Source organism: Pelodiscus sinensis, chromosome 9 (assembly GCF_049634645.1).
Source record: "Pelodiscus sinensis isolate JC-2024 chromosome 9, ASM4963464v1, whole genome shotgun sequence".
In the NCBI taxonomy this organism is placed as follows: domain Eukaryota; kingdom Metazoa; phylum Chordata; order Testudines; family Trionychidae; genus Pelodiscus; species Pelodiscus sinensis.
Window position 1 is genome coordinate 45,860,001 of NC_134719.1, and position 27,741 is coordinate 45,887,741.

The window sequence follows — 27,741 nt, forward strand, 5'->3', positions numbered from 1 at the left end:
ACGAATCCCTATTGGTAGGAGGATAGTGGGAAAAATCTTAGAGGGGGGGGTCACGTGACACCTTTTACTTCTGGTCATGTGTCCATCTTGCCCAGAGAGTGTTACCTCCAGAGGTGTGGCCAATGGGGGTCAGGGGCATGGTTAACAGTGGTCAAGGGTGTGATTAATGGGGGGGGGGGTCAAAGAACATTTTTAAAAAATTATTTGGGTGCACACCCTAATGAAACGTGCTATACACACCTATGCCTGGACTCAGAACATTTCATCTGATTTCTTCAACACAGATGATTATCTATGTGATTCCATATAATTAACTAAATTAAAATAATCAACTATTGCCCTCAATACCTGCTAAACACATTTAATGCAGTGAAACCCTTCCCTCTGGCAATGGCATTGAATAATATTAACAACCTTTTGGAATTTGTTCTGTTTGTTAATTTTAACATGTTCTTCCATTTACTAAATCTATTTTGTTTCTACTCTTGATGTCTATTAACATAAAATACCTGTGGCTGAAACTGTGGAACAGGAGGCCCTTGCACGCCTTGTGACTGTTCATCCATTGCATCAAACAGGGCTTTTTATGTTCTGCAAAAATAATATAAATATATTCATTAAATAGCAGTTTAATGTTTATGTACACTTCCATTGACTACTGTGCTTCAGTTATAATGCAATTTGATTATTGAACTTCAGTACACAATTAATTCATTCTTAGAATTTTCTAATGTGTATGTTTGACTTTGCAATCAAAATATTTTAGCACTTTTTCCTGAGAGCAAGAGGAGATGTCCTAGTTTTTGTTTTAAAGTACCATTTAAAATGAAAAATAGGAAGAAATTCCATCATGTATTCCCTACACCAGTCCAGTAAGTTATCAACAGGGTTAGAACCTTGAACTGTCTGATCCACACTAGAAATCTCTATGACTTGATCTAACTAAGTGAGTCCATTAGACTAGGGCAATAACAGCCAGTCGTTCTGTATATGCACCAGCAACTAAAAAGTAGACATGACACATACTTTGCCAGGTGACTGCACAAGTACTTATGGGATAGAATACCCTGTGGAACATGCATATGATAGAGTTGTTAAAAGGGGACAGAGTTAGGATTTCTGAATGCTATTTGTTGTTTACGTAATTTTCACTCATTTCTGAATTTCCTGAAGGTAGCCCCATTTTAGAGACACCCCAGTCAAACATGTACATTCTCTATTTTGAATATGAGACTCAGATTTGCCTTATTAGAGGTCTGAATTTTATTCTCAGTTTTGCAACCACCTCTTATATCGTGTTACCACATCTGTAAAATGCAAAAAATGCTTGCCTGCATCCTAAGATAAGGGCAAGAGACCTTGATTACTGTGAAGAGTGCAGTAAGACGCAACTGTTAAAAATGAAGGATAGGAAAGAGTCTATTTTAAAATCTGAGGTGCCCTGGTTCCCAGTCCAATGCACCCTTACCATTTTGCCTTGGTATTTTATTAAAAGGAAAGCACCTCAAGCATCTGTATTGCTTATATGCGTTGTAGAGCTCTCTCTGTACATATTGTATGGGTATGATGTAGAAGGTTCAATTAGAGCCTGGGAGTATATACAATGTAGCTGGAACATTTATATAACTTCAAGAGAGAAGGTGAACATGTTCTAATGCACATGAATAGAACGTGATTTTTAGATGCTTGCAACTTATGAAAATTCTTCCAGATTTGGCAAGGAACAGCAAGTCACCTCTCTTTCAGTTTACAATCATTTCTTTGACAAATATCAAGTGCTAACCACAGACGCATTAATGCTATTTTATAATAAATGATCTAGAGTGTGTTTTAACATCAGGAAATCTACCTGTTTGTACCCCATCTAACATAATTCTGGAAAACCAACTCAGCCATTCTTGTGCAAACCTTTCAAAAAAAATTGAAACCAAGGCAGAAAACAAGAATGGAAACTTTCAATCCAAAATGGCTGAAGCTAAGGCAACAGAAAACAAAAGGCTTACAATAGAAACAGAAAGGTAGTATTAGCCAAAGACAATGCCTATATTATATTGCATATATCAGTTTTCAATAAGACAAGACAATTGCAGTGAAGTAGTCTTTGTGTAAGCACACTCAAAGATTTCATGTTGTAACTTCATCTTTAGACACTGAAGCCAACTGTGTGTCTCAAATTCCATTTCCTCTCCCCCTCCCCCACACACCCTGAACAAGTTTTACATCATATATTGGTCATTTTAATATCTTAATGTTTTAAAAAATTTGACTACAACAGAAGTAAGGGCCCTGTGTCTGAAAATGATAACCTCTGTGCAAAGTACAATATAAACAGGATTAAAGTAATAACTAATGAAGTTATTTATAATCTGTGTTTCAATGGTTGTTTTAATCAATGAGGGTATGTCTACACTACCACCCTAGTTCGAACTAGGGTGGTTAATGTAGGCAACCGGAGTTGCAAATGAAGCCCGGGATTTGAATTTCCCAGGCTTCATTTGCATGTTGCCGGGCGCCGCCATTTTTAAATGTCCGCTAGTTCAGACTCCGTGCCCACGGCTACACGTGGCACGAACTAGGTACTTTGGATTAGGCTTCCTATTCCGAACTACCGTTACTCCTCGGACCTGAGACTTACACTTGCTGGCAACACAGGTGTTCTTCGAGATGCTTTGCTCATTTCCATTCAACTTAGATGTGTGTACTTCCCACATGGAATGGTGCTAGAAGATTTTCCCTCAGCAGTATTTCTAGAGGACTGGCCTTCAGCATCTCCTGGAGCAGTGCACATATGCGCACTAAATGGGGCACCACTGGGTCCCGCCCTCTCCAGTTCCTTATTGCCAGAATCTCTGACAGAGGAAAAAGGGAAGTGGGAGGGTGTTGAATGGAATGAGCAATATCTCAAAGAACCCTAGTTACGGAAACAACTGTCTTTTTTTTACGATATTTAATATTAAATTAAAAAGAAAATTAACACTACCCTTGGAGTACGTGTATCATCATTCTTTCTAACAGCTCAAGCTAATAAACACACCAAAATGCATATTTTCCACACATAGCTCAGCTTTAAGATGCTAAACAAATCTATGAGTCAAATAGAAATAGTATTTGCAAGGAAAGCATGATTAATACAATAATTACTGATACTAGAAAGGAGAGTAAAAGGCATTTACTAAAGCTTATACAGTTTCTCTTGGGAATGTTTAGGATCCATGCTATAAAAACAGATGTAAGTTTTCCTGGTTTAAAACTTTCACCTTGTGTGTGTCAGCAACCCAAAGAGTAAAAGCTCCAGAACAAGTTAACACGTCTTCAGGGTTTGTAGAAAGATGCAGGTTTCAAAGAGCTTGCAAATAAGGTTTCCATCCTACAAAACAACTAGCATCACACTTAGTACTTGCTACTTCTAACTCAAAAGAGCCAGAACTCTACCACATAGCAAATATCTGACCTTAACGCAATAGATAAAGTCATGGAGGTTGGGTCCATAGAGTGCTATTAGCCAGGGGGTAGGAACGGTGTCCCTGGCCTCTGTTTGTGGAAGGCTGGAGATGGATGACACGAGACAAATAACTTGGTCATTGTCTTCGGTCCATCTCCTCCGGGGTAGCTGGTGTTGGCTGCTGTTGACAGACAGGCTACTGGGCTAGATGGACCTTTGGTCTGACCTAGTACGGCCGTTCTTATATTCTAAGCTCAGGGTCGGGGGTCTCAGTGGACCACCTTAATTTTCATGCAAACCTGCTCCTGGGTTTGCATGTGGCCTTTGGTGGCCAGGCTGGCAGCTATCCTGCCCTAGATGGCCACTTTCCTGTGCCTAGTGCGGAGGTCGTGGACGTTGGAGGCCTTCCCCCTAACCTCGATGAGGTTCACAATCTCCACACTAGACCAGGCGGGCGCCCACCTCTTGCGGCCCCGGGCAGGCTCCTGGGAGCCACCAGCCTGGTCCCAGGAAGAGTAGAAGGGCTGGGTGGCAGCGGGTGGCTGGCTTATGCCGTGCCAGGTGCTGGGTCTGCTGGCTCGGTGCTGGCAGGCTTGCACCTGACACAAACACCGTAGCCAGACCGTGCCTCTAAGGGCTCTGGGGCCGGGAGGGTGGCAGAAGAGTTTCCCTGCTTTGGCCCAGAGTGGCCACCAGGGCAAGCCAGGAAGGACTAGTCTCCCACTAGTTCGAATTAAGTGGCTACACAGCCCTTAATTCCAACTACTTAATTCTAAACTAGGCGTTAGTCCTCGTAGAATGAGGTTTATCTAGTTCGAATTAAGCACACCGCCAGTTCAAATTAAGTTCGAACTAGTTGTTTGTATGTGTAGCACCTATGAAAGTTAATTCGAACTAACGTCTGTTAGTTCGAATTAACTTTGTAGTGTAGACATACCCATAGGTACAAAACTATAAAATCAGGTCTTTCAGTTCCACAGTCATTCTCCAGGAGCACCAGTGCACACTTAAATGACTCCGCTCCCCTCCTCATGTCTAGACTGCCTGGCCAATAGAACAGCATGAGCAATTGTAGCTCGTAATTATATTCCATCTGTAGAGCTGCGTGTGGTGGATAATTTTAGTAGCTAGGAATAGTAAATGAATTCTTCCTTCACAATCAATGTGGCATATTGCCTTATCTTCCTAATAAGATTCTGCTAGTTCTGTTTTAACAAGTCTAACAACCAAACTTGCAGGGCTGTGGGTGGCTTTCCTGATAGATCTTGCATGAGAGAGGGAGCATCGTGACCAAAGCACCAGAAAGGGCTGCCCACCTGTGCCAGGGCCCTGGCACTGTTTGCGTCAGCAGAAACTGCAAGGAGATGATATCCTGTGCCTCTTGAAACTCCTCCTGTGTGGAGGGGATCTATATGTCCGGAGATGATGGTGGGGAATTCAAAGAGTTGTCCCAATCCAAATGAGGGGCTTTGTCTGTCACTTTTTCCTTGTCCAACACCAGCTTGGACTTTCCTTTATGCGGACCAGGGGACTTGTCTTGCCCAACTTCCAGTGCCAACTTGTCGACAGCACCAAGGCAGCAGAGTCTGACCACTGATTTTTGTGATGTGTCTCACTGTAAGCATGCCTTGACCAGATGCAGCATGGCCTAATGGCCACAGTCTATATATTATTCCTTGAGTCAAGGAACAATATGGTCTAATGGCAGAGTCTAAGTAGCCCTTGGGATTAAGGCAATATAGCCTAATGGCTTGAGTCAAAGGAGCTGGGGCAGTAAGGGGGTCTAAGCCCACCCTACTCTAATTGAATCCCACCACAGTATGCTGAGCTCACTCGGGTGGGAGATACCACTCGTGCACCTTCCCTGCATCAATTCTGGCATTGGGGCAACCTGTGTGGCTTCAGGATTCTTAGATCCACAGCACCAGTCTCCCCCTGAGGCTCCACCAGCTCTGGAGGCTTGATACAGTGTCCTGGGTCTCTGGCTCCTGTCATCTAGGTTTCAGGCCTGTCCACCTCTGGAGCTCCAGTAGCGGTCCAACAACCAAACTTGCAGCAGGGCTGTGGATGGCTTTCCTGATAGATCTTGCATGAGAGAGGGAGCATCGTGACCAAGGCACCAGAAAGGGCTTCCCACCTGTGCCAGGGCTCTTTCCGAAGTCCAGCCCAGACAAAGCTGAGCTGCTCCCTTTTATACTAATCCAGCATGCAGAGTGTGCTCAGTGTGACTGGGAAGGGAGGGCAGGTCTTCCTCAGCCCATGGGGCATTAAGCCTTCCAGGCCCAGTGCAGGGTATGGACATCCTGTCACAGGAAACCAGAGCTAACTCCATCAGCGTGCCTTATTGTCTCTGTCCTTTAAGGTCCTTGGATGGAAGGAACAATAGATATGACACCTTTCACTGATGTGGCCCTCACCCAGACAGTGAATGCAGGGTCACTAACTGGCATAGGCCTGCAACAGTTGGCACACGGTTTAAACATGGGGGACTAGACCATGCCCTGTCCCCAGGTAGAGTTCCAACATGAGACTATCTACAAATTAACAACTAGGAATGCTACCGAGTAGTCGACTACCCAATAAGCATAAGCTTATTAGGTAGCAGAATGGAGATTACTTGCTTTTGCCCCCACCCTTGCCACTTCTATGAGACAGCCGGGAGAGGGGAGGGGAACCAGGAGCCAGTGCTGAGGAGCTGGCTTAAAAGAGGCAGTGGGAGAAACGGGGATAGGGAAGGTGCTGTGAAGCAGTCCCTTTTTGCAGGTGTCCTAACAGTGAGCTGGGGCCCCTGCAGACAGGGACTGATGCCGACAAACAGTCCCTGTTTGCAGCGGCCCAGGCTGGCCCAGCGCAGGGGGCTGCTGCAGCCCCTGGCCACAGCCAGTCCTGGCCGCCATGAACAGAGGCTGTTCCAGCAGCAGCCTTCAGTAGCCCTGTTCGCAGCGGACAAGACTATTCATCGCTGCTGGACTCAGCGCAAGCTGGGAGTGAACAGTCCCAGGTCGCACCGGTCTAAGATGCCACACCTCTGCATTTTAAAGGCAGTAAGAGCCCAGTGGAGCACGGGTGGCTCCCGGAGCCAGCCCGAGCTGGGACTGCTCAGTCTCAACTCTAGCCAGCTCCTGAAGCTACCCCCAATGTAGCTCTGCAGAGAGGTCCTTATAGGCTAATCGTGTAGTCAATACAAATTGTATCAACTACACCCGTGGTCACCAACCAGTAGATCGCGATCTACCGGTAGATCTCAGGTGCTCTAAGAGTAGCTCTTGAGCCCTCTCTGAACTGCGCACCTGCGCAGTACATTTACATTACATTTCCTCATGTAATGTAGGCGGGGCTTCAAGGAAGGGGTGGGGCAGCAGATCTTCGCCTGTTCTGAGACTTAAAAAGTGATCTTGGGTGTAAAAAGGTTGGAGACCACTGAACTACACAATTAGCCAGATAACCGCAATTTAGCATCCTTACTAACAACTGATAACATTTAAAACTCTTTTCACCAACTACTTACAATGTAATAGAAAGGAGTACACAATGAACACTGCAGCACAGTTCCAAACACCCTCACTGGCAGCAAGAAGGAGAGGGGCCTGGTAACACCCTATATACAGCAGCATGCATATGCCACTCCAGAGGATGCTGAGGGCCACTTTCCTAGAGATACTGCTGAGAAAAAATCTTCTGGTACCAATACACGTGGTGAGCACACACACACACAAACTGGATGGACATGAGCAATCACTTGGAAGTAGTACAATTTCTGTGCCTAAAAAAATTATCACTGGGCAAAGTAATAAAATGGAGACTACAACTTCAACCTGATAGCAATGTCAACAGTTAACTGAACAGGAGTTGCTAGCTCTACTATTATATATAACAGAATCTTATAGTAATTGGAGGAAAATAGAAACCCTAGAGATTAATGGTAACAGACAAAGCCTGAAATCCCAAAAGCAGGATTAAACATTGGCCCCACATCTTCTCTCCATTATTTGAAGAAGTCAGCCAATATACTCTCAATAGTGGCATCTAATTATACTAACACCATCTCTCTATGGCTGTTCCAAACTGAACGAACTTTTGGGACTCAACCTCTTTTCTCCCTATCCTTAGCATTTCGGTGTAACTAGCGCACAGTGGGAATGTAAAACTGTGTTTATCTAAGTAAACGTGTAACCACTGAAAAATGTGGGTCAGCAGTCAGCTCCGCAGCAGTGGGTGGGGGAGGGAAGAGGGCTTTTAAGCCGGCTCCCCGCGCATACCAGAAATCTGCGTGTAACCGTGTACATGGTTACAATTCCACATTCCCTAGCGCACAATTTTTGAAATATTAGCTGTAATTCATGTAGGATAAATGAGATCTGAAGATACATCTCAAAAGTACTTGCAGAGGGGTGAAACTAATCCTTACAAGGACACAGGAGTAAAAAACGACACAGAAGGGAAAAAAACTGGTAGAGGAATTGCTCAGTCTGTTAATGAGTGTGTCTTTACTAATCCTCTGCAAAATTTCATGATAGCCCTGGCCCCCTGCCAGGAGAAGACACTGAGAAATTGTTAAGATTTTTAAAAATATTAGAATTAAGATGGTGATAAAACTGGAAAATTGCTGGCAGCTGCTGTTTGTTCCAAAACACTTGGCAGTCAGACCCTGTTATTTAAAAAACCTGACAAGGCCAATACTGGCAATTCCTTGCAGGATATGTAACATCTTTAATTTGTATTTTGCAATGGTCTAGACAAGTCAGTGTACAGTAATAGCTTGTAGGGATGTTAACATATATTTGTGTAAATGATTATCCAATAAGCCTGGTCTTATTGGTTAATCCTAGCGACTACACACACCACCACCCTTTGCTGCCTCTATGTTAGAGACAGCAAAGGGGAGAGGTGGAAGCCAGTGTCTATGTGGAGCTGGCTTTTAAAGCCAGCTGTCCTCGAGCACCAGATCCCGCAGAACTGCCTGCCCCCTCACCACTGCTTCTGTATCAAAGGCAGCAATGTGGAGGAAAGGGGGGCAGGCTGGAGCCGATATGCATGGGAAACCAGCTCTTAAGTCAGCTCTCCATGCATACTGACTCCCTCCCCCCCTCTTGCTTCCTCCCATAGGAACCAGTGTTTGGGGCGGGGGAGATCCATTTTAAAAGCTGGTTCTCCACAAGCACTGGCTTTGAAGAGTCACCCCTGCACTACTGTCTCTGCATCAGAGGCAGCAGCACAGGGTGTCAGGGAGCTACCAAGGAGTGGGGCCAGGATAAGCTGGCTGCTGGCCCCGCTCCCGGGGACCATCGAATAATCATGTCACCGCTAAGATTTGGTGTGGTAACATGCTCATTCAATGAAATGATATCTAACATCCTTAGTAACTTCCACTGAAAAATTAGATCATTGTCCATTAAGAACACTCAAATATCCTGATTAAATCTATCTGTCTCTAACACCATAGTTGTCTTTCAATAAGGTATATCACATGGATAACCTAATTCTCAGACTGTGTTTTAAGACTATTTTTGGTTAGTTCTTTATTTGAACAGTTTTTATTCACAGTAATAGATCCAGGAATCTCTTTAACAATGTGACAGATGGCAATCATGACACCATTTTCAAAAACAGAACCTTTGATAACCTGCTAGATCTACTGTTCCAATCATTTTCTCCAACAGTGACATGAAAATGTTCTCTTACTTTGCTCCAACTATCTTTTTCTTTAGCATTCTTTACAATTTTGGCTTTAGTGACTGGATTTGATTATTAAATAATGTAAAAACTTCAAACAGATATATGCAGGCATGGGCAGTTGGTAAAGGCAGGGCTGGGGGAGGCAAACCCCCAGCCTCACCTCCAGCCATCCTCCTTCTGCTAAGCCCCACCCTTTCTCCACCTCCCAGGAGGCAGGGTGGCATGTCACACGTATGCTCCCCCTTTCCACCACAAGTGGAGGGAGGGAAGGGGAGCAGGCACACACGCGCTTGCTGCAGTCTCCCCCACCCCAGTGGAAGACGCACCGTGCCGCATGAACTAGCAGAACCCAGCCCGTCATGAGAGGGAGGAAACAGGTGTGCTACGCCACGCAGCCTGGCCCAGCCCATCATCTTCAGGCCCAGAGCAGCAGTGTAGGGAGGAGGGTGCGCCATGTGGCCAACCTGGTTTCTCCTCCCCAGCCCGGAAGCACCAAAGGACGGGCGCTGGGGGCAGCAACACTCTGCCCCCAGAACACCTACAGCAGGTAGGGCTATGCCTGGCAGAGCCTTAAATACCTGAGACCAATGAATGTACAGGGATATAACCACATACTTATGCTCTTAAGAATGTACTGACATGCAGGCTCAAAACATCTACTTTGATACAGAAACTCTGTTGTTTCCATGGAATAAAGTAAATAGTGTTGATTAAGTATAATTATATTGTACAGCCAATTCCAATGACTGTGGAACAAGATTATTATTTGGAAACATTGAAGAAAGAAAACTTCTGCAGTTTTCCTTCTAGGTTTCAAGAAAACCAGGGTTTTATTTCTGGATCTGTCACTGACTACCTTTGTGATCTTAAGTAGGTTATTCAACTTCTCCACCCCTGAGTTTTCCTGTACTAAGGCTTCAATTTATTTTATAAGCCAAGAAACAACCACTGTGTAAATAATGAATTTCTCTCTCTCTCTCTTTTATTTATATATATATATATATATATATATATATATATATATATATATATAAAGCTACAATATTTATACTCTAAGTAATCTTATCGCTCATAAATAGTTCTATTCACTAGTCTGACTCTTAAAAAAATGAAGATAGTGTGCAGAGCAGAAAGGGTTCGATATTTTTTTAAGCTCTTAATACTTCATTCAGACATCTTTTCCAAAATAGCTGATCATCTTGTTGAAAGATCAGAATAGCTTCAATCATGCTGCAAAAATGGTGAATCAAAATGAAGAGCAGCCATTGAAAGTACCGTCTTTGAGGTTGCTTTATATTGACAAATACATGTATGTCCTCACTGACGAGTTAGCTCAGGCTCTGACCTGGATTTGTTTATTATTAATAAACAGGGCATTTGGAGTCAGACACGCAGAGGCTGTCTTGCACGACAGCAGAAGCTGGGCACTGCAGCAACAGCCCAGCACATAACCAAGAGCCCAGTGTGCATGGTGCTGGCGGAGCTGCTGGGCGCTGCAGCAAAAGCCAGGTGTGCATGGAGGTGGCAGGGCTGCTGGGCACTGCAGCAAGAGCCCAACGAGCAGAGGCGGCAGAGCTGGCCAGTAGGTCAGCCAGGGCTGTCAGGCCAGCGGGGACCAGCAAGAGTGGGGAGGTAGCTGGAAGACCAGTAGTGGAGCCAAGGCTGGAGGGAGCTGGTGGCAGGGGGGCCAGGAATGACCTCCCTGGTCCAGCAAAATCCCTCATCCAGGACTTGGTGCCAGACCAGGGAGATCCAACCTGTATGTGCAAAGAGCTGAAGTGTAATTGCTCCCAAGAACTGCTTCCTCTCCCACCCACCCCTACATATTCATCCTGCTGCCTCTGTATCGGAGGCAGCAGTGCAGGAGAGTGGGGAGGCGGGAGCTGACTGTCACCCCGCATGCAATCAAGTAACCTCTGAAATTTTCAGTGATTGCATGGTTACTTAATTAAATGCATTTTAACAATTCTAATTGTAACATGCTAACACCACAAATTGTAATTAAACTTATTACACCCTTGAGGGTGGGAGATAGGAGGAAAAAAACAGGAAAATGAGTGGAAGGCTCTTTCACGACCCTTTTATAATATGCCACTTATATGCATAGCTGTGCAAGACACTTCACCTATTTGTGCCCCAATTTCTCCATCTATACAAGGGATACTCTCTATCCTTCCCCGCCCCCTTTCAGACATCTCCCGCGTCCCCTGCTGCCGCTCTGCTTTTACCACCGGACCTAGCAGCAGCAACAGCTGTTTGTCCCGCTTCTGCCCGATCAACCCAAGATCCCTCTCCCGCATTCCCCGCTGCCCCAGAAAAAGCAGAGTGGCAGCGGGGGATGCGGGACAGGGATCTTGGGTTGATCGGGCAGAAGCGGGACAAGCAGCTGTTTCTGCTGCTAGGTCCCTTGGTAAAGGCAGCATGTGTGTGTGTGGAGGGGGGGAGGGGGGAGTACTATCAGTGAGTGGAACACAGGAACTCCTACTCACTGTGAGGATCGGAACAAATCCCCATACACACTGTGAGGACACGTGGTTCCTGTGTGTGACTTTAAGTTTAAGAATTCAATCTAATATCAAAATTCCCCATGGATCATTGGTTAAAAGAAGGAACTTTAAAGAGAAAAGTGAGTACTTCAAACTCCAATATTTTTACTGAAACCAGCAAGGAAAATACTGAGGCAGCTCAAGTTAATTATGAAAAATTTCAGCTGACTAATAAGAAACGCAAGTATTGTGAGGACTATTTGGCATTTGGATTCACAAGCAATGGAAATGAAGATGCTCCAGGTGCCCAGTGAGTAGTGTGCAACAAAATATTATCTAATAGTTGTTTAGCACCTGCTAAATTGTGAAGACATTTTGAAACAAATCATCCAGAATACAAAGATAAAGACATTAGTTTTTTAAAGCAAAAGCTTGAATCTCTTGAAAAAAGTAAACTCTTCATGTCAAAAATTGCCAAATCTGATAATGAAAATGCAACAGAGGCATCTTACAAAGTAAGCTATCGTATATCGCTCGCCGAAGAAGCACACACTATTGAGGAATCACTCATAAAACCATGTGCAAAAGATATTGTGATGTGTATGTTGGATCAGGAATCTAGTAAAAAAGTTGAGGCTGTGCCACTATCAAACAATACTGCCACACGTCGTATTCACAATCTTGCTGCTAACATCGAGAAGGAGCTTATTTTTCGGCTGCATTTATGTGATGCATATGCATAACAATTAGACGAGTCCACTGACGTTGCAGGTCTTGCAGTTCTGCTTGTATTTGTCCATTATGATTTTAATAGCTCTATTGAAGAAGACTTACTTTTATGTGAATTTTTGCAAACCAATACAACTGGTGAGAATATATTCAATTGTATCAATAACTTTATGAAAACACATCAAATAAGCTGGGAAAAATGTGTTGATGTGTGCAGTGATGGTGCCAAAGCAATGGTAGGAAGAGTGGCTGGCGCTGTAACACAAATAAAAAATGTAGCACCAAACTGCACCAGCAGTCACTGCATTCTCCACAGACACGCTCTGATAGTTAAGAATATTTCTCCCTCTCTTAAAAATGTGTTGGACAAAGCAGTACAGATTATTAATTATATAAAAACTCGACCATTACAATCAAGACTGTTCAAAATTATATGTGAAGATATGGGTAGTCGGCACACAGCCCTGCTTCTACATACAGAAGTCAGGTGGCTATCACGAGGAAAAGTGTTGGTTAGATTATTTGAATTGTGTCATGAGCTCTCCGCAAATCTGATGGATCACAAATTCCAACTGTCTGATCGTTTAACAGACTTTTTATGGTTATCTAGAGTTGCGTATCTTGCAGACATCTTTACAAAACTAAATGAAGTAAATCTGTCGCTGCAAGGAAAGAATGTAAATATTTTTAATGCGAAAGACAAAATTTTGTCATTGTCACGGAAGCTACAGTTTTGGATCTCATCTGTAGGACGAAATGATTTGGATTGTTTACCAACGCTGAATGATTTCCTTGAAGAAAATGGATACAAACTTGATGAAGATATTCGCAGCGACATTGCAGATCATCTCCGCGATTTATACATGATCATTAAGTATTTTCCAAACATCAATGACAACAATAACTGGATTCGAAATCCATTAAGTTTAACAGAAAAGCCAGTCCGTTTTTCTACACAAGATTATGAAAACCTAATTGAAATCGCTTTAGATGGCCAATTAATACAAAAATTTAAAGAAGTTTCTCTGATTACATTTTGGAGTGACTTATGTCAAAGTCAAGAATATTCATCTTTATCAAGATGCACAATTCGTCAGCTGTTACCCTTTGCCAGTACATACTTGTGCAAAACTGGGTTCTTGAACTATGCAGCAATGAAAACGAAATACAGAAATCGACTGAATGCTGCGCCAGATATGCGAATCCAACTTTCTAGGCTTAAACCAAATATAAAAAGAATTTGCCAAGAAAAGAAGAAAAACCACTCTTCGCATTGAAAACTATTAATATAATTAATATTATTTGATAGTTTTATTTTTTGTACATATTTAATATGATTTTTGTTGAATATAAATGAATGGTGTTATATTCAATATGTTGAATTTAAATGAATGGTGATCTCATGACCGTATTTAGCACCTTATTACTACCAATTGTGGCGTACTGGCAGTCTGTGTGTGTTTGGGTGTGGTTTTTTTTGCTCGACAAACTTAATCCCTGGCTAGGGGGTTCCTTGAAATTTTTCTGAGTTTGAAAGGGTTCTGTGGTCAAAAAAAATTGGGAAACACTGGTTTAGAGGGTTACTATTTTTATACATTTCTGCATTCATAATCATAGCAACGTGTTGCAGTTTGAATAATCTCTGTGACTAAGGGTAAAATGTTTGCTCAGGATGGAGGACTGAGGCACTGAAATTACCTCATTTGCAGTTGTTTCCTTGCTTCATCCCATTTAACATATCATGTAACACACCACCATACAAGAAAATGCTTGAACAGGCAATACTTGGAACCTAAGTGATTGCTATGGTTTTTGGAACAGAAAATAAAATTGTTGCACTGTTAAAAAACAGTTTGCCTTTATTGATTCACACAAATTACAGGGAAAAAACACCAAAGCACCCATGTTTGCTGGTAGGGAAGGGTTTTGGAAAGGGTAAAACCCCACAAACTACGTGTAGATCCAGCTCTCACAGTCATTACTAGTAATCTCTTCAGCATAAAGTTAGAATCAGCCACATAGCATTATACTACTGATTTCCATTTTTGAACTACAAATGAGGATTTCTTTAAGTGCTGCTGCCACCAAAGGACAAGATTTAAATATCTTCTCAAGGGCTTTTACAAAATAACCACAAGGATATATATTGCTTCCCTGAGTGGCTGGCATGTCAAGGACAATTATAAGCTTTAAAAGGTCCTAATTGTACATATTAACCATTCCCATGTAAAGTCATTACATTGCTACTGAGCTCATCAGTTTACACAAATGTAAAGTTATGCTGTTCATAATGTGCTGGAAGAATCACAGGCAGAACTGAAACTGCTTTTTATAGTAAGGACACGATGTATTATTCTTACTTCCATATACATATTTTTGTTTAGCCCAGGTTTTTAATCAGTTTTAACTATAGCTATTAGGGATGTAAAACCCCGTTTAATTAGTTAACTGGTTAAACATTATGTTTAACCAGTTAACCAATTAAATAGGGGCAGGAGGAGAGTTATATTCTTTGTGTCAGTACAAAACGATGGAAATATTTCATATACATTTGTTTAAACCACAGAGTTCATTAATGTTCACCCTCAAGAGATTCAAATTTAAATTCTGATAAATGAATACTCATATCTCAACCTGAATGACACTAAAAACCATTTTCTGGATCCAAACTGTTTTTCATTAAATGCCTTATTCAGTGTCCTGCCAAGACAGAAAATAGGTCAGAGTGACTTCATATTACCACCTGTTGGGTCTATAACCTGAAGAAGTCACCTGAAATCTACTATGTAAATACCCATCATGGTTTTTACAAATGCTAATTATTTGACCCGTAGACCATAACAGTTCTCAATGTCTTCATAGTCTATCCTATCAAGTAGCTATCAAGCATGTGCAACACACATCCATGCTGTAACTACGGACAAAGTAATTTATCTTAATTCAGATCTCTTATCTAAAGATACTGTACTTAGAATATTGTTCTCTCAAGGCAAATATTACTTAAGTATTTTAATAATGAACTAGCTCAGCAGAATCATGTGGGGCAAGAAAAAAAAGTGATTTATTTAATACCTCTCCTTCACACACATCCTGCTATATACAACCAAAATTTAGTGTAGAATCTTAAAGGTAAGTGTCAAAGTGCCATTTCAGTCTAGAATATGTGCGCCAAAGGTGGTCTACCTTACAATAACCCTTACAAACTTTTTTTGTCTTAAATGATTTACATACACTCAAAATCTAGTATTTGTCCACTTTTGAAAATGAGAAAAGTATCCAGAATGCTCATCACATACATTAGAAAAGAAGAAAAAAAAATCATGGATTTCATGTTTATCTCCCAATTTCCATACCCAACATGCTCAGGTTTAAAATAAACTATATAAAACCTGATAACTATAATTACTATATTTCATACTAATAAATGTTCTATGATATAAATCGGTTTTAGAAAACAATATTTAAGTAATGTGAAACCTGACTATAGAATCCTGCCATTACTTTATTGAAAAAGTACCAAAAGAGTGTGGACTTCATCTGTGAATTATGGAGAGTATGTGAGCATGGTTCTACAGTACTGATGAGAATCCAGCTTTGCTCCCACTCAATTCTCCCTAGACTTGATCTTGCGAATTTCTTTCAACACAATCTCCCCCTACACAAATGAACAAATAGATGAGTACAGATACTCAAACCAGAAAAAGATATATTGAGAAGGGAATGAGGTTAACCCTTCAACACTGTCGTATGTTAAATTACACATATTGTTTAAGTGGCAAGCCAAAAAATTGTGTTCAACAAAGCAGAAACTAATGTAGCAAAAACTAACCTAACTGTATTTTTATTAGTTTATTTAAATACATTTATATTTTTCTGATGTGATCCTTAAAAGACAGTTAAGCAGGTATTTATGTACAATTTATCTATACATATCATAGAGACTATGTACATGCCTGTCTGTCCCGGAGTTTATCGTCTACCAGTCCATTTGCTCAAGAACACCTCCTAAATTATAAGAGCTAGGAGAACCAACCTGATCTCCTTTTTTGAGAAAGTAACAGATTTTTTAGATAAAGGAAATGCAGTGGATCTAATCTACCTCGACTTTAGTAAGGCATTTGATACAGTACCTCATGGGGAATTATTGGTTAAATTGGAAATGATAGGGATCAATATGAAAGTTGAGAGGTGGATAAGCAACTGGTTAAAGGGGAAACTACAGCGGGTCATATTGAAAGATGAACTGTCAGGTTGGAGGAAGGTTACTAGCGGAGTTCCTCAAGGATCAGTTTTGGGGCCAATTTTATATAATCTTTTTATTGCTGATCTTGGCACCAAAAGTGGAAGTGTCCTAATAAAATTTGCGGATGACACAAAGTTGGGAGCTATTGCCAATTCAGAAAAGGATCGGGATATCATGCAGGAAAATCTGGATGATCTTGTAAATTGGAGTGATAGCAATAGGATGAAATTTAATAGTGAGAAGTGTAAGGCTATGCATTTAGGGATTAATAACAAGAATTTTAGTTATAAGATGGGGACACATCAATTGGAAGTAACGGAGGAGGAGAAGGACCACGGAGTCCTGGTTGATTATAGAATGTCTATGAGCCGCCACTGTGACATGGCTGTGAAAAAGGCTAATACAATCTTGGGATGTATTAGGCAAGGTATTTCCAGTAGGGATAAGGAGGTGTTAGTGCCATTATACAAGGCATTGGTGAGACCCCATTTGGAATACTGTGTGCAGTTCTGGTCTCCCATGTTTAAGAAGGATGAATTCAAACTGGAACAGGTACAAAGAAGGGCCACTAGGATGATCCGAGGAATGGAAAACCTGTCTTATGAAAGGAGACTCAAGGAGCTTGGCTTGTTTACTTTAACCAAAAGAAGGCTGAGGGGGGGCATGATTACACTTTTTAAATATATTAGAGGCATAAATACCAGGGAGGGAGAGGAATTATTTAAGTTTAATACCAATGTGGACACAAGAACAAATGGATATAAGCTGGCTAGTAGGAAGTTTAGACTTGAGATTAGATGAAGGTTTCTAACCATTAGAGGAGTGAGGTTCTGGAACAGCCTTCCAAGGGAAGTAGTGGGGGCAAAAGATCTATCTGGCCTCAAGATTAAATTAGATGGGTTTATGAAGGGGATGGTTTGATGAGATGAGATAACATGATCTTGGTAACTAATTGACCATTCATTATCAGTGGGAAATAGGTCAATGGAGGGATGATAGGAATTACTAAAGAACTTTCTGGGTGTCTGGCTGATGAGTCTTGCCCACATGCTCAGGGTTCAGCTGATCGCCATATTTGGGGTCTGGAAGGAATTTTCCTCCAGGGTAGATTGGCAGAGGCCCTGGAGGTTTTTCACCTTCCTCTGTAGCATGGGGTACAGATCACAGCTAGAGGATTCTCTGCATCTTGGGGTCTTCAAAGTATTTGAAGGCTTCAATATCTGAGATATAGGGGAGGGATTCTGGAAGGGGTGGGTGAGATTCTGTGGCCTGCACTGTGCAGGGGGTCAGACTAGATGATCATGATGGTCCCTTCTGACCTTAAAGTCTATGAGTCTATAATCAGTTTCCTCTTATCATAATTTAAAGCAAGGAAAAGATTTGGTTGTGCCACAAAAATGGAAAGAGCCTTGAATAGGATTTTTTTCTAGAATATGGAAAGGGAGGGGTCTGAAAGCATGGCCAGTTATGCTCCACAATGACACTGCAGTCAACAAATGGGGGGGGGGGGTCAAGGAAGGGAAGGGGTGTTCAGGAAGAGTGGACAGCTGGGACAAGGGTTCTCCATACTGCTGGCCATAGTTAAGTAGCACCCTGCCACACACTCCTCCCCTCACAGCCCTCAGCCACAGTGCCGGAGGGGAGGGGGATAGCTGCACTGGCTAGTGGCCTCACTGCTGTAGCCCTCCCAGGAGCACCACTGAGGCCAGCCAGTGCAGACCCCAGCTCCCCCCACCCCTCGCCGGGAGGAGCCAGGAAGGCCACTGTCAGCCAACATAATCCTGGCTCCCCTCAAGGGATCTGAATTTTTAACCAGTTATGGTTAACTGGTGGGGCTGAAGCAGCTCCCTGGCTGCCAAAGGAGGGGTGCTGCTCCAGCCCTTCCAGGAGCCTGCCACAGACAGGGGCTCTCCAGGAAGGAGAGTATTATTCACTGACGGGTATTATGTGAAGAGATGCACGCTAAAAATTGGTCATGAATTATTTGATGAGCTTCACAACAAGGACAACATTTTACAGAAAATTCACGACATGCCATTATCGTAAATAACAGTTCATGACAAAGCTGTAAAATGGCCCAGCAAATCGACAAGCAACAAACACAAAATTTGAGTACAGATACTTATTTTTCGTTTGCTTTGGATGAGACAACAAATGTGACATTAACCAGTTGTGTATTCTTGCACAATATATTTGTGGAAATGCTGTGCTCAAAGAAATGATCGCAATATTACCAATGAAAAAAATCATAGAATGGGGGAAGACATCCTTAAAACTGTGATGAACTTTGTAAACAAAGTTTACAAACATCTTCCCAGGGATGGACAGAAGTCCCGCAGTTTAGTGCCACTCCCAGCGATTCCGGAAGTGCGCTAGCTGCTCTGCCGGGTGTACTGCGGGAGGGAGCATCGGCTCCCTGCACTGCACAGGAGGGGTGAGTCAGCCCCGGGGGAGGTGCGCAGGGGGTTTTCCGGCACGCCCGGGGGGAGGGGGGGTCGGCCCTGGGGCAGGCATGCGTGCGGGGCTTCCCTCCGCAGGGGTTGGCACCGGGGCAAGCATGTGCAGGGCTTCCCTGCACAGGGGGAGGGTGGTCAGCCCCAGGGCAGGCACGCACTGGTTTCCCTCTGGGGTGGGAATCCTGGGAGGAGGCAGATGCAGGGGACTCTGCCTCCACTCGCACCCTACTCCCCAGGCCCCACTCTCCAGTCACAGAACTCTGTCCCCACTCCCGTCCCCACTCCCCAAACTCTGTCCCTATTCCCACTCACCGAACTCTGCCCCACTGGCACTCTGTCCTCAGCTGCAGAAACCTATCCCCACTGGCACTCTGTCCCCTGCTGCAGAATCCTGTCCTCTGCCCTCCCAGCACCCTGTTCCCTCTCCCCTGCCCCCAGCCGCAGAACTCTGTCCCCACAAAATGAATAATTATAAATGCTTCATTTTAGATTTAAATAGCATGAATACAAAACAGACCATTTATTTTGTAACTATAAACACGTGATTTTAATTTTATATATCGCATAATTTAAAAATAAACTGTATATCAGAATGTGTAAGTAAGGGCTGGGGATAGCAAGTGATGGACAGAAGGAGAATAGAGTGGGCAGGGCTTCAAGGAAGGGATGGGGCGGTAGATCTTTGCCTGTTCTGATCTTTGTCTGTTCTGGGTGTAAAAAGGTTGGAGACCACTGCCCTAGGGACTAAAGGGTTAACTGTATCTAGGCAGGTAGCAGTCAGCCAAAAGAAATGCAGATAGGGATTTCAAACTAAGACAAAGGAATTTTGGGGTTTTCCCTCCTTTGTCTCTGAGCCAGTTAGCACTCTAGATACTTAGGGAGACAGACGACATGTCTGTATCCAAGAAAAAGACTCTTCAAAATGTGTAAGTAGGGTAAAGTTCAGATAAATCCATTAGGTTTTATTGTTTTCTGTTGTGGGACTTGGGATCTGATGTCTGTGCTGTTAGAAATGGGGGTTTCCTCCCTTTTGTAACTAAGTTTTGAGCCTATGGGAAAATTCCCCATGAATTTATTAATTGGTGGCTCTTACCATCTAGCCAATCCAACCATGCTTGTAACAGGAGTATTGTTCGGATAATACAAGTTCTTTTCTTTTTATTAACCTGGTATTGGTTCAGTTCTGTGTCCTGGAAAATCTGTCTGTGGATATCTGCATGCCTCTGACTAAAGGGCAGCAACCACAGACTGCAGTTTATATTTTCTCTTTATTGTTCAAGCTCTTTGGAGAGGAGAGCTTGGGGTGCCCTGGGATTGGTTTCAAGTGTCCACCCGTTTGTGAGTTCAAAAGCATTTGATGGTGGCAGTGGATTTTTATCCCTAAAACCTAGGTTTTTAGGATGGGGGAGAGTTTTATACTGAAGCCTGGAAAAATAAGGTTTTTGGGTACTTTTGAAGGCCCCCACTTCTGCATTAATCATGCCAGAGTGGGGAATCAGCCTTGACAGTGCATGAGAAGACACTTTGCATGCAATCTTCTGGATCCAAACTCAGAAGTGGAAGGGGACTGGTAGTTCTCATTATCAATTCCATTTTTGTCCAAGCCCTTACTCACTGCTCAAGGAAGTAAACTCTAAATGCCCCAATACACTAATGCACAGCAATATTCGCTTGTTCTCTTATGGCAAAGTTTTGTCTTGTTTTGCTGCCTGCATTAACAAAATTAAGTCATTTTCGTATATGAAGGGTGTCAAACACACCAAGGTTTCAGACTGTGACTTGTTAGTCAAGTTTTACTATTTTATTGACATTACCGGTGATTTTAATGAGTTGAAACTTAAGCTACAAGGGCAAGGATATAAAGTCCTGACTCTGCGGCAGGAAGTGTTTGGATTTGAGTCAAAACTGACTGTCTTCATCAAAGATAGTGAGACAGGCAGACTGGCACATTTTGAAAAATTACGAATGTTTCACGATTCGTATCAGAGAGAGAATCTAAGTAACAGCCTTGATTTGCAGCAGCTTGCCGGGTTTGTTTCTGTGCTCCTGAAGGCATTCAAGTCTCCTTTTATTGACTTTTGCGAACACAGTGCTCGGTTTACGTTTATGATTCATCCACATAAAGCATCCATTGAAGAACTAGATTTGACAGTCATTCGAGGCACCTCCGCCAGCAATTTGGAAATGGAAATAGCAGATTTCAAGGAGTCGGATATCTGTGTGGAAAAATTCATCAAGCTGAATTCTGATTTAGAATGTTTTGCTCAACAACGTGCAGAATTGGCAAAACTGCACAAATGGGCTGACATGAAGAAGTTGAAGCACAATAATGTGAATCTACAAACTTGGAAAGAACTTCCTGTCACATGCAACGCAATGCAGAAAGTCAGCTTGGCTTTATTTTCAATGTTTGGCTCCACCTGTGAGAGAGACCAGGCTCTCTCTCATTTGAATCACACCAATGGTAATCTGTGCTCAAGACTGACAGATTGAATGCATGCATGAAGCTGAATTTGACCAGTTATGATATATACTTCAAATAAATGTGCAGAAAAGATGCAACAGCAGAAGTCCAATTAAAGTCCTTGAATAAGTTTCATTTATGCTTTTATTAATCATCATGTCAATTATCAATATAATTAAGTTGTATATTTATAGTCATTCAAATTGGCATTCTTATGCTGGCTCTTTGTTGACCACTTGTTCTGAATTTTGATGTAGTTTGGCTCTTTGGTTTGAAAAGGTTGCCGACCCTTGCTCCAGTAATACAGTACAGGCAGTCCCCGACTTACGCGGATCCGACTTATGGCGGATCCGCACTTACGAACGGGGCTTTCTCGCCCCGGAAGTCGGGGCGAGAAAGCCCCGTTCGTAAGCTGCTCCGGTGGCCCTGGTCTGCTGGAGACCGTCTCCAGCAGACCAGGGGCACCGGGCGGGTTCCCGCGCTTCTGAGGCTTTGCCAGAGCAAAGCCTCAGAGGCGCGGGACCCCCCCGCAGCTGCGGCTTCAGTCCGGGAGCCTGTGGTCTGCTGGGGACGGTCCCCAGCAGACCACAGGCACCCAGATTGAAGCGGCAGCAGCGGCGGTTCCCCGCGCCTCTGAGGCTTTGCTCTGGCAAAGCCTCAGAGGCGCGGGACCCCCCCGCGGCTGCGGCTTCAGTCCGGGAGCCTGTGGTCTGCTGGGGACCGTACCACAGGCTCCCGGACTGAAGCCGCAGCCGCGGCGGGGTCCCTCGCCTCTGAGGCTTTGCCAGAGCAAAGCCTCAGAGGCTCTGCTCCCCGTGTCCCTGGTCTGCTGGGGAGGGGGGGGGGGCAGCTAGAGTGCCCCCCCCCCCAGCAGACCAGGCTTTTGTTTTGGACTCTGGGGCAGAGCAGCTGGGGCGCTGCCGATTGGTCCTGTAGCGCCCGCTCTGGGCACTACTGGACCAACCCGGCAGCACCCCAGCTGCTCTGCCCCAGGTCCTGATTCAGCCGCTGCTGGTCAGTTTCAGCAGTGGCTGAATCAGGACGCCTGGGGCAGAGCAGATGGGGTGCTGCTAGGTTGGTCCAGTAGCACCCAGGAGCGGCGCTACTGGAGCAACCCAGCAGCACCCCAGCTGCTCTGCCCCAGGCGTCCCCAAGTCAGCTTCTGCTGAAACTGACCAGCGCTGACTACAGGAAGCCCCAGACAGAGTTGCTCTGCCCGGGCTTCCTGGAATCAGCTGCTGATCAGTTTCAGCAGCAGCTGACTTGGGGACGCCTGGGGTTCTTAAGTTGATTCTGAATGTAAGTCAGAACTGGCGGTCAGTTTCAGCAGTGTCTGAATCTGGACGCCAGTTCCGACTTACATACAGATTCAACTTAAGAACAAACCTACAGTCCCTATCTTGTACGTAACCCGGGGACTGCCTGTATTTTCAGAGACTATTACACAGGCCATGCATATTAACTTAATAGCGAGTTCAGTTCAGTGGCTGACAAAGATTTGCAGTGCAAAACTGAAAGTAAACTTTGTGTAGAGACTTCAGAATGACAAATACAGCTATTCATTTAAAATGATACTTATAAGACAAAGTCTTGAAATTCCATAAAACACCAACATTTTATTTTTTGTAGCACTTTACATCTGTAACTCTCTAAGCATTTTGCAAGGGCTTCTGCATCACTACTACAGTTTACTTCGAAGTTCTACTACTGTTCTAACAACTGTTTTTCGAAGGGTGCATCTACACAGCACCCTAAACTTGAAATAAGATGCGTAATTTGTGCTATGCAAATTGCGTATCTTATTTCGTTTGTATTTCAAAACAGCTTATTTCAAAATTTGGAGTGTCTACAGTGCCAAATTTCAAAATAATGCACTATTTCGAGACATCCCTTAATCCTTGCAGAATGAGGGATATAGGGATGCCGAAACAGCACACCAGTTATTTAGAAAAAAAATTCAAAATAACGGGTGCATTTAAAAGATGTGGGGTAGCAATTTCGGGATACCGCTGGTATCCTGAAATAGCCTCGCTGTCTAAAGCAGGCATGTCAAACTTGAAGCCCATTGAGGGCCGACAAACGAAAACTGATAGCTTTCAGGGCCAACAAAGAAAATGTACTTCTATTGGAAAGTCGTAATTATTTGTTATTATAGATTATATTTTATATTTTTTCGGGTCTTGTTTTAGTATAATACAATAATATGATGTGTAAAATTGTTATTTGCTCATATACATTAATTTTTAATTTAAATATAAATGTAAGGTACTTTTTAATTTTTTATGATACTTGACTTGTTTTGTTGAAATAAAAACAAGTATGGGCTGTGGTTAATCAATAGAACAGGCTTCTGTGAAATTTTCAGATACTTTGTAAGTTTGAGATTTTGCATAAACATATAATTACTCATGCAATTGCAAAAAATTGACATATTTATTGATATAAAATTAACATACATTTTGTGATTTTATTTGGGAATAAATAAACAAACAACAAAATATCCTCTGCCTCTCCCCCCAAGCCAGACACTCCCATATCCCATTCCAACCAAATCCTTCCCCCCGCCCCAACCCAATGCCTAATCCCTCCCCCAGAGCCAGGCACCTCCCCTCCCCAACCCAATGCCTTCCCCCCTCCCCCAGAGCCAGACCACCCCAACCTAATGCACCCTCGCTCCCCCAGGGCCAGGCACCCCCAACCTAATGCATCCTCCCTCCCCTATAGCCAGGCAACCCCCAGGCCCCACTAAGCCAATGTTCCCACTCCCCCAGAGCCAGGCACCCCAACCTAATGCCTAGGTCTCAGAGCCACCACTGCTATGTCACCGCTGCCGCTGCAACACACTTCTTCCTCAGGCACTGGGGCAGTGTGAGCACAGCGGCCAGCTGTGAGCAGGTGCTTGATGCCTGTGCAGAGAGGCCCGTCCATCCATAAGCACGTGCTGGAGTGCCCAGCGCAAAGTGGCCCGGCTGGCCATGAGCACGTGCTGGGTGCTGTGGGCAGAGCAGCCCAGCCGGCCATGAGCAGTTGCTGGAGCGATGAGCACAGAGCAGCTTGGCTGGCCTTGAGCAGTCACTAGAGTGCTGAGTGGCCCAGCTGGCCATAAGCAGTCACTGAGGTGCCATGCGCAGAGTGGCTGTCCATCAGGCTGTGTTCTGCACTCAGTCGTGTGCTCCAAGTGGCCAGCAGGCCGCACTTTATTCTTTTATAAAAATGTAGTGGCGGGCCGCAAAAAATTTTGATCGTGCCACATGCGGCCCTCCAGAGGCCTGTTTGACATGCCTGGTCTAAAGGGACCCTAAGTTTTGCTAGACTGATGATATTCATCTGGATTGCAATTTAATTACCAAGACATATTTCAACTAACTCAGTAATTTACCTTTACAGCACTGGAATTCAGGATTTCCTGGTGCTTAACGGGTACATTTCACATTAGTGGCAATAACCTAACTTAAAAAATAACTTTTCAACTAATCGTAATAGCAGCAAAAGGTTATAGAATGCATCTTTTCAGTAACTTCTTTAAAAGCATTTATTTGGACTAACCTAGATTATTAAAATTAAGGGTTTGTTCACATGGGGGGTTTAAAATGGATCACGCTGAATCAAGTCTGCTTAAACACACATATACTCATACTTACACATGCATATTATCAGCACAATCATTTTATCATTAAAACAGAATTAGAACTGATGATGAAATAGAGTGACATTCCTGAAGTATTTATAATTGTCAAGCAATTATTGACATTCCATTAAATAAGAAGGATCAGACTGTAACTGGCAATGCTTTGGGTTCAAATAAGTGGCAGAATGGGACACAAGGTTCTCCAGTCACAGTAGTTAATCCATTTCCCTGAGAAACAATAGCTAGGTCAAGAGAAGAATTCCTCCATAGTCCTAGCACTGGCTACACCAGGGGTTGGGTCAACATAATTACATCTCTCAGTGATGTGAATATGCGGATGTAAATTTTTAGTGTAGACCAGCACTGAGCATGCAAGAGGCAAAATTAACCCAGGTCAACTGGACAACCAGCTACACTGAAATAAAATAGGAAGGGGAGAACTAAGAGATGAACAAAGTACAGAGCAGTTCAAGAGGAGAAAAGCACGTTAATAAGTGCCACACCTTGCAGACACATTAGTCCCCAGCCAGAGGTGGAAAGTAACTAAGTAGAAATACTTTGTTACACTACTGAAGTACATTTTTTCAGTATTTGTACTTTACTCAAATAATTTATTTTTGTGATACTTTGACTTTATTCAAGTAGGTTTTTTAAGAAAATATTGTACTTTTTACTCCACTACAATTTCTGGAAGCACTTAGTTACTCACATCTTTCATCACCCACTGACAGTTGCACAAGCCATCATTCTGATTTGCTAAAACACAGCCACATGGATGACATTTAAGAGTGGCTAGGTACCAAGTTTGAACCCCGGGATTTCATACTTGTTGTCTGAGTAAAGCTGCATGCCCTGGCTTCAAAGGCAGCTCTTAAATGCAATATAGTTTGAGGGCTTGCAGCCTTGCCTTTGGGGCAGGGAGTTTGTTATTTAAAAAAGGGAGGCAGGTGATTAAGAACAACAAAAGACTGGTCATTCAAGTAATTAAGGGATCCTTAAGATCATCATGAAAACATTGCCAGGTACTTAAAAGCTGGAGGGAGGGGCGAGGAGTAGCAATGAGTGTTATGCTGCTGGGATTTGCATTTGAACAATACAGTTCAAATAAATAGAGAGATGGCAAAAATTGCCGATACTACAAAATTACTCAAAATAGTTAAGTCCGAAGTTGACTGCACAAGAGTTACAAAGAGATCTCACAAAACTAGGTAACTGGGCAACACAATAGCAGATAGAATTCAGTGTTGACAAGTGCAAAGTACTGCACACAGAAAAATAAAATTCCAATTACACATACAAAAATGATGGGATCAAAATAGCTATTACAATTCAAGAGAGAGACCTTGGAATCAGTGTGGATAGTTTCTCTGAAAACATCTGCTCAATGTGCAGGGGCAGTCTAAAAACTAAAAAGCTAAGAGACTATTGGGAATCATTAGGAAAGAAATAGATCAGACAGAAAATATTACATTGCCTCTATATAAGGTAATGGTACACCTACATCTTGAATACTGTATGCAGATATGGTCACCCCATCTAAAAAAGATGTATTGGATTTGGAAAAGGTACAGAAAGGGCAACAAAAATTATTAGGGGTAAGGAACAGTTTCCATATGAGGATTAACAAGAGTGGGACTCTTCAGCTTGGAAAAGAAATGACTGAAGGATGGGGAGATATGTTAGAAATCTAGAAATGTGGAAAAATAGAGTAAGGAAATGTTATTTACTCTTTCACTAACATAACACAAGAACAACGAGAAGTCCTGTGGCACCTTATAGACTAACAGATTTATTGGAGCACAAGCTTTCATGGGCAAAGAGCCACTTCGTCAGATGCATCTTGCATCTGACGAAGTGGGTCTTCGCCCACGAAAGCTTATGCTCCAATAAATCTGTTAGTCTATAAGGTGCCACAGGACTTCTCGTTGTTTTTGCAGATTCAGACTAACATGGCTACCCCTCTGACACACAACAAAAAATTAAATTTATAAACAGATTTACATCAAATTATTTCTTCACAGTCAACCTGTGGAACTCTTTACCAGGAGATGGTGGAAAGGCACAAACTAACAGGGTTCCAAAAAGAAGAAAATAAGTTCATGAACAATAGGTCTATCAATGGCTACTAGCCAGAATGGGCAGGAATAGTGTTTCTAACCTCTGTTTGCCAGGATTTGGGAGTGGACAGGGGATGGATCATGATAATTGCCTCTTCTATTGATGCCTTTTGAAGCACCTGGCATTGGCCATTGTTGGAAGACAGAATACTGGGCTAGATAGACCATTGGTCTGACCCAGTAAAACTATTCTAATGTTCTTATACAGCATCCAAATGTATAGTATATGCATATAGATAATATAAACATATATATAATGGTGCCTACAATAACTTACTCGGGTGGTTAGCCATATATTTCCATAGGATGGCTACTTTTTACTTCTGGACACTTAAGTACAATTAAGACGCAATACTTTTGTACTTTTACTCATGTAGAAGGATACTTTAACTTTTACTTAGTTACATTTTTTTTTTCAAAGTAACAGTACTTTTACTCAAGTTACTTTCGGGGGTACTTTTTCCACCACGGTCCCCAGCAATTGATCGATCATTCTCTTG

The 27,741-nt window shown here is 43.0% G+C and overlaps 1 protein-coding gene across 6 annotated transcripts in view; it reads right to left on the reverse strand.

Annotated features, from left to right (window-relative positions):
- The window catches only part of NEK7 (NIMA related kinase 7), a 127,284-nt gene that overhangs the window by 84,833 nt on the left and 14,710 nt on the right, over positions 1-27,741 (reverse strand). For all 6 annotated transcript variants that reach the window (XM_075936690.1, XM_075936685.1, XM_075936686.1 and 3 more), the window contains one exon: positions 510-591. In XM_075936690.1, coding sequence (XP_075792805.1) covers positions 510-566 — 57 coding nt within the window. In that variant the 5' untranslated portion in view covers positions 567-591. The remainder of the gene's footprint in view (positions 1-509; positions 592-27,741) is intronic.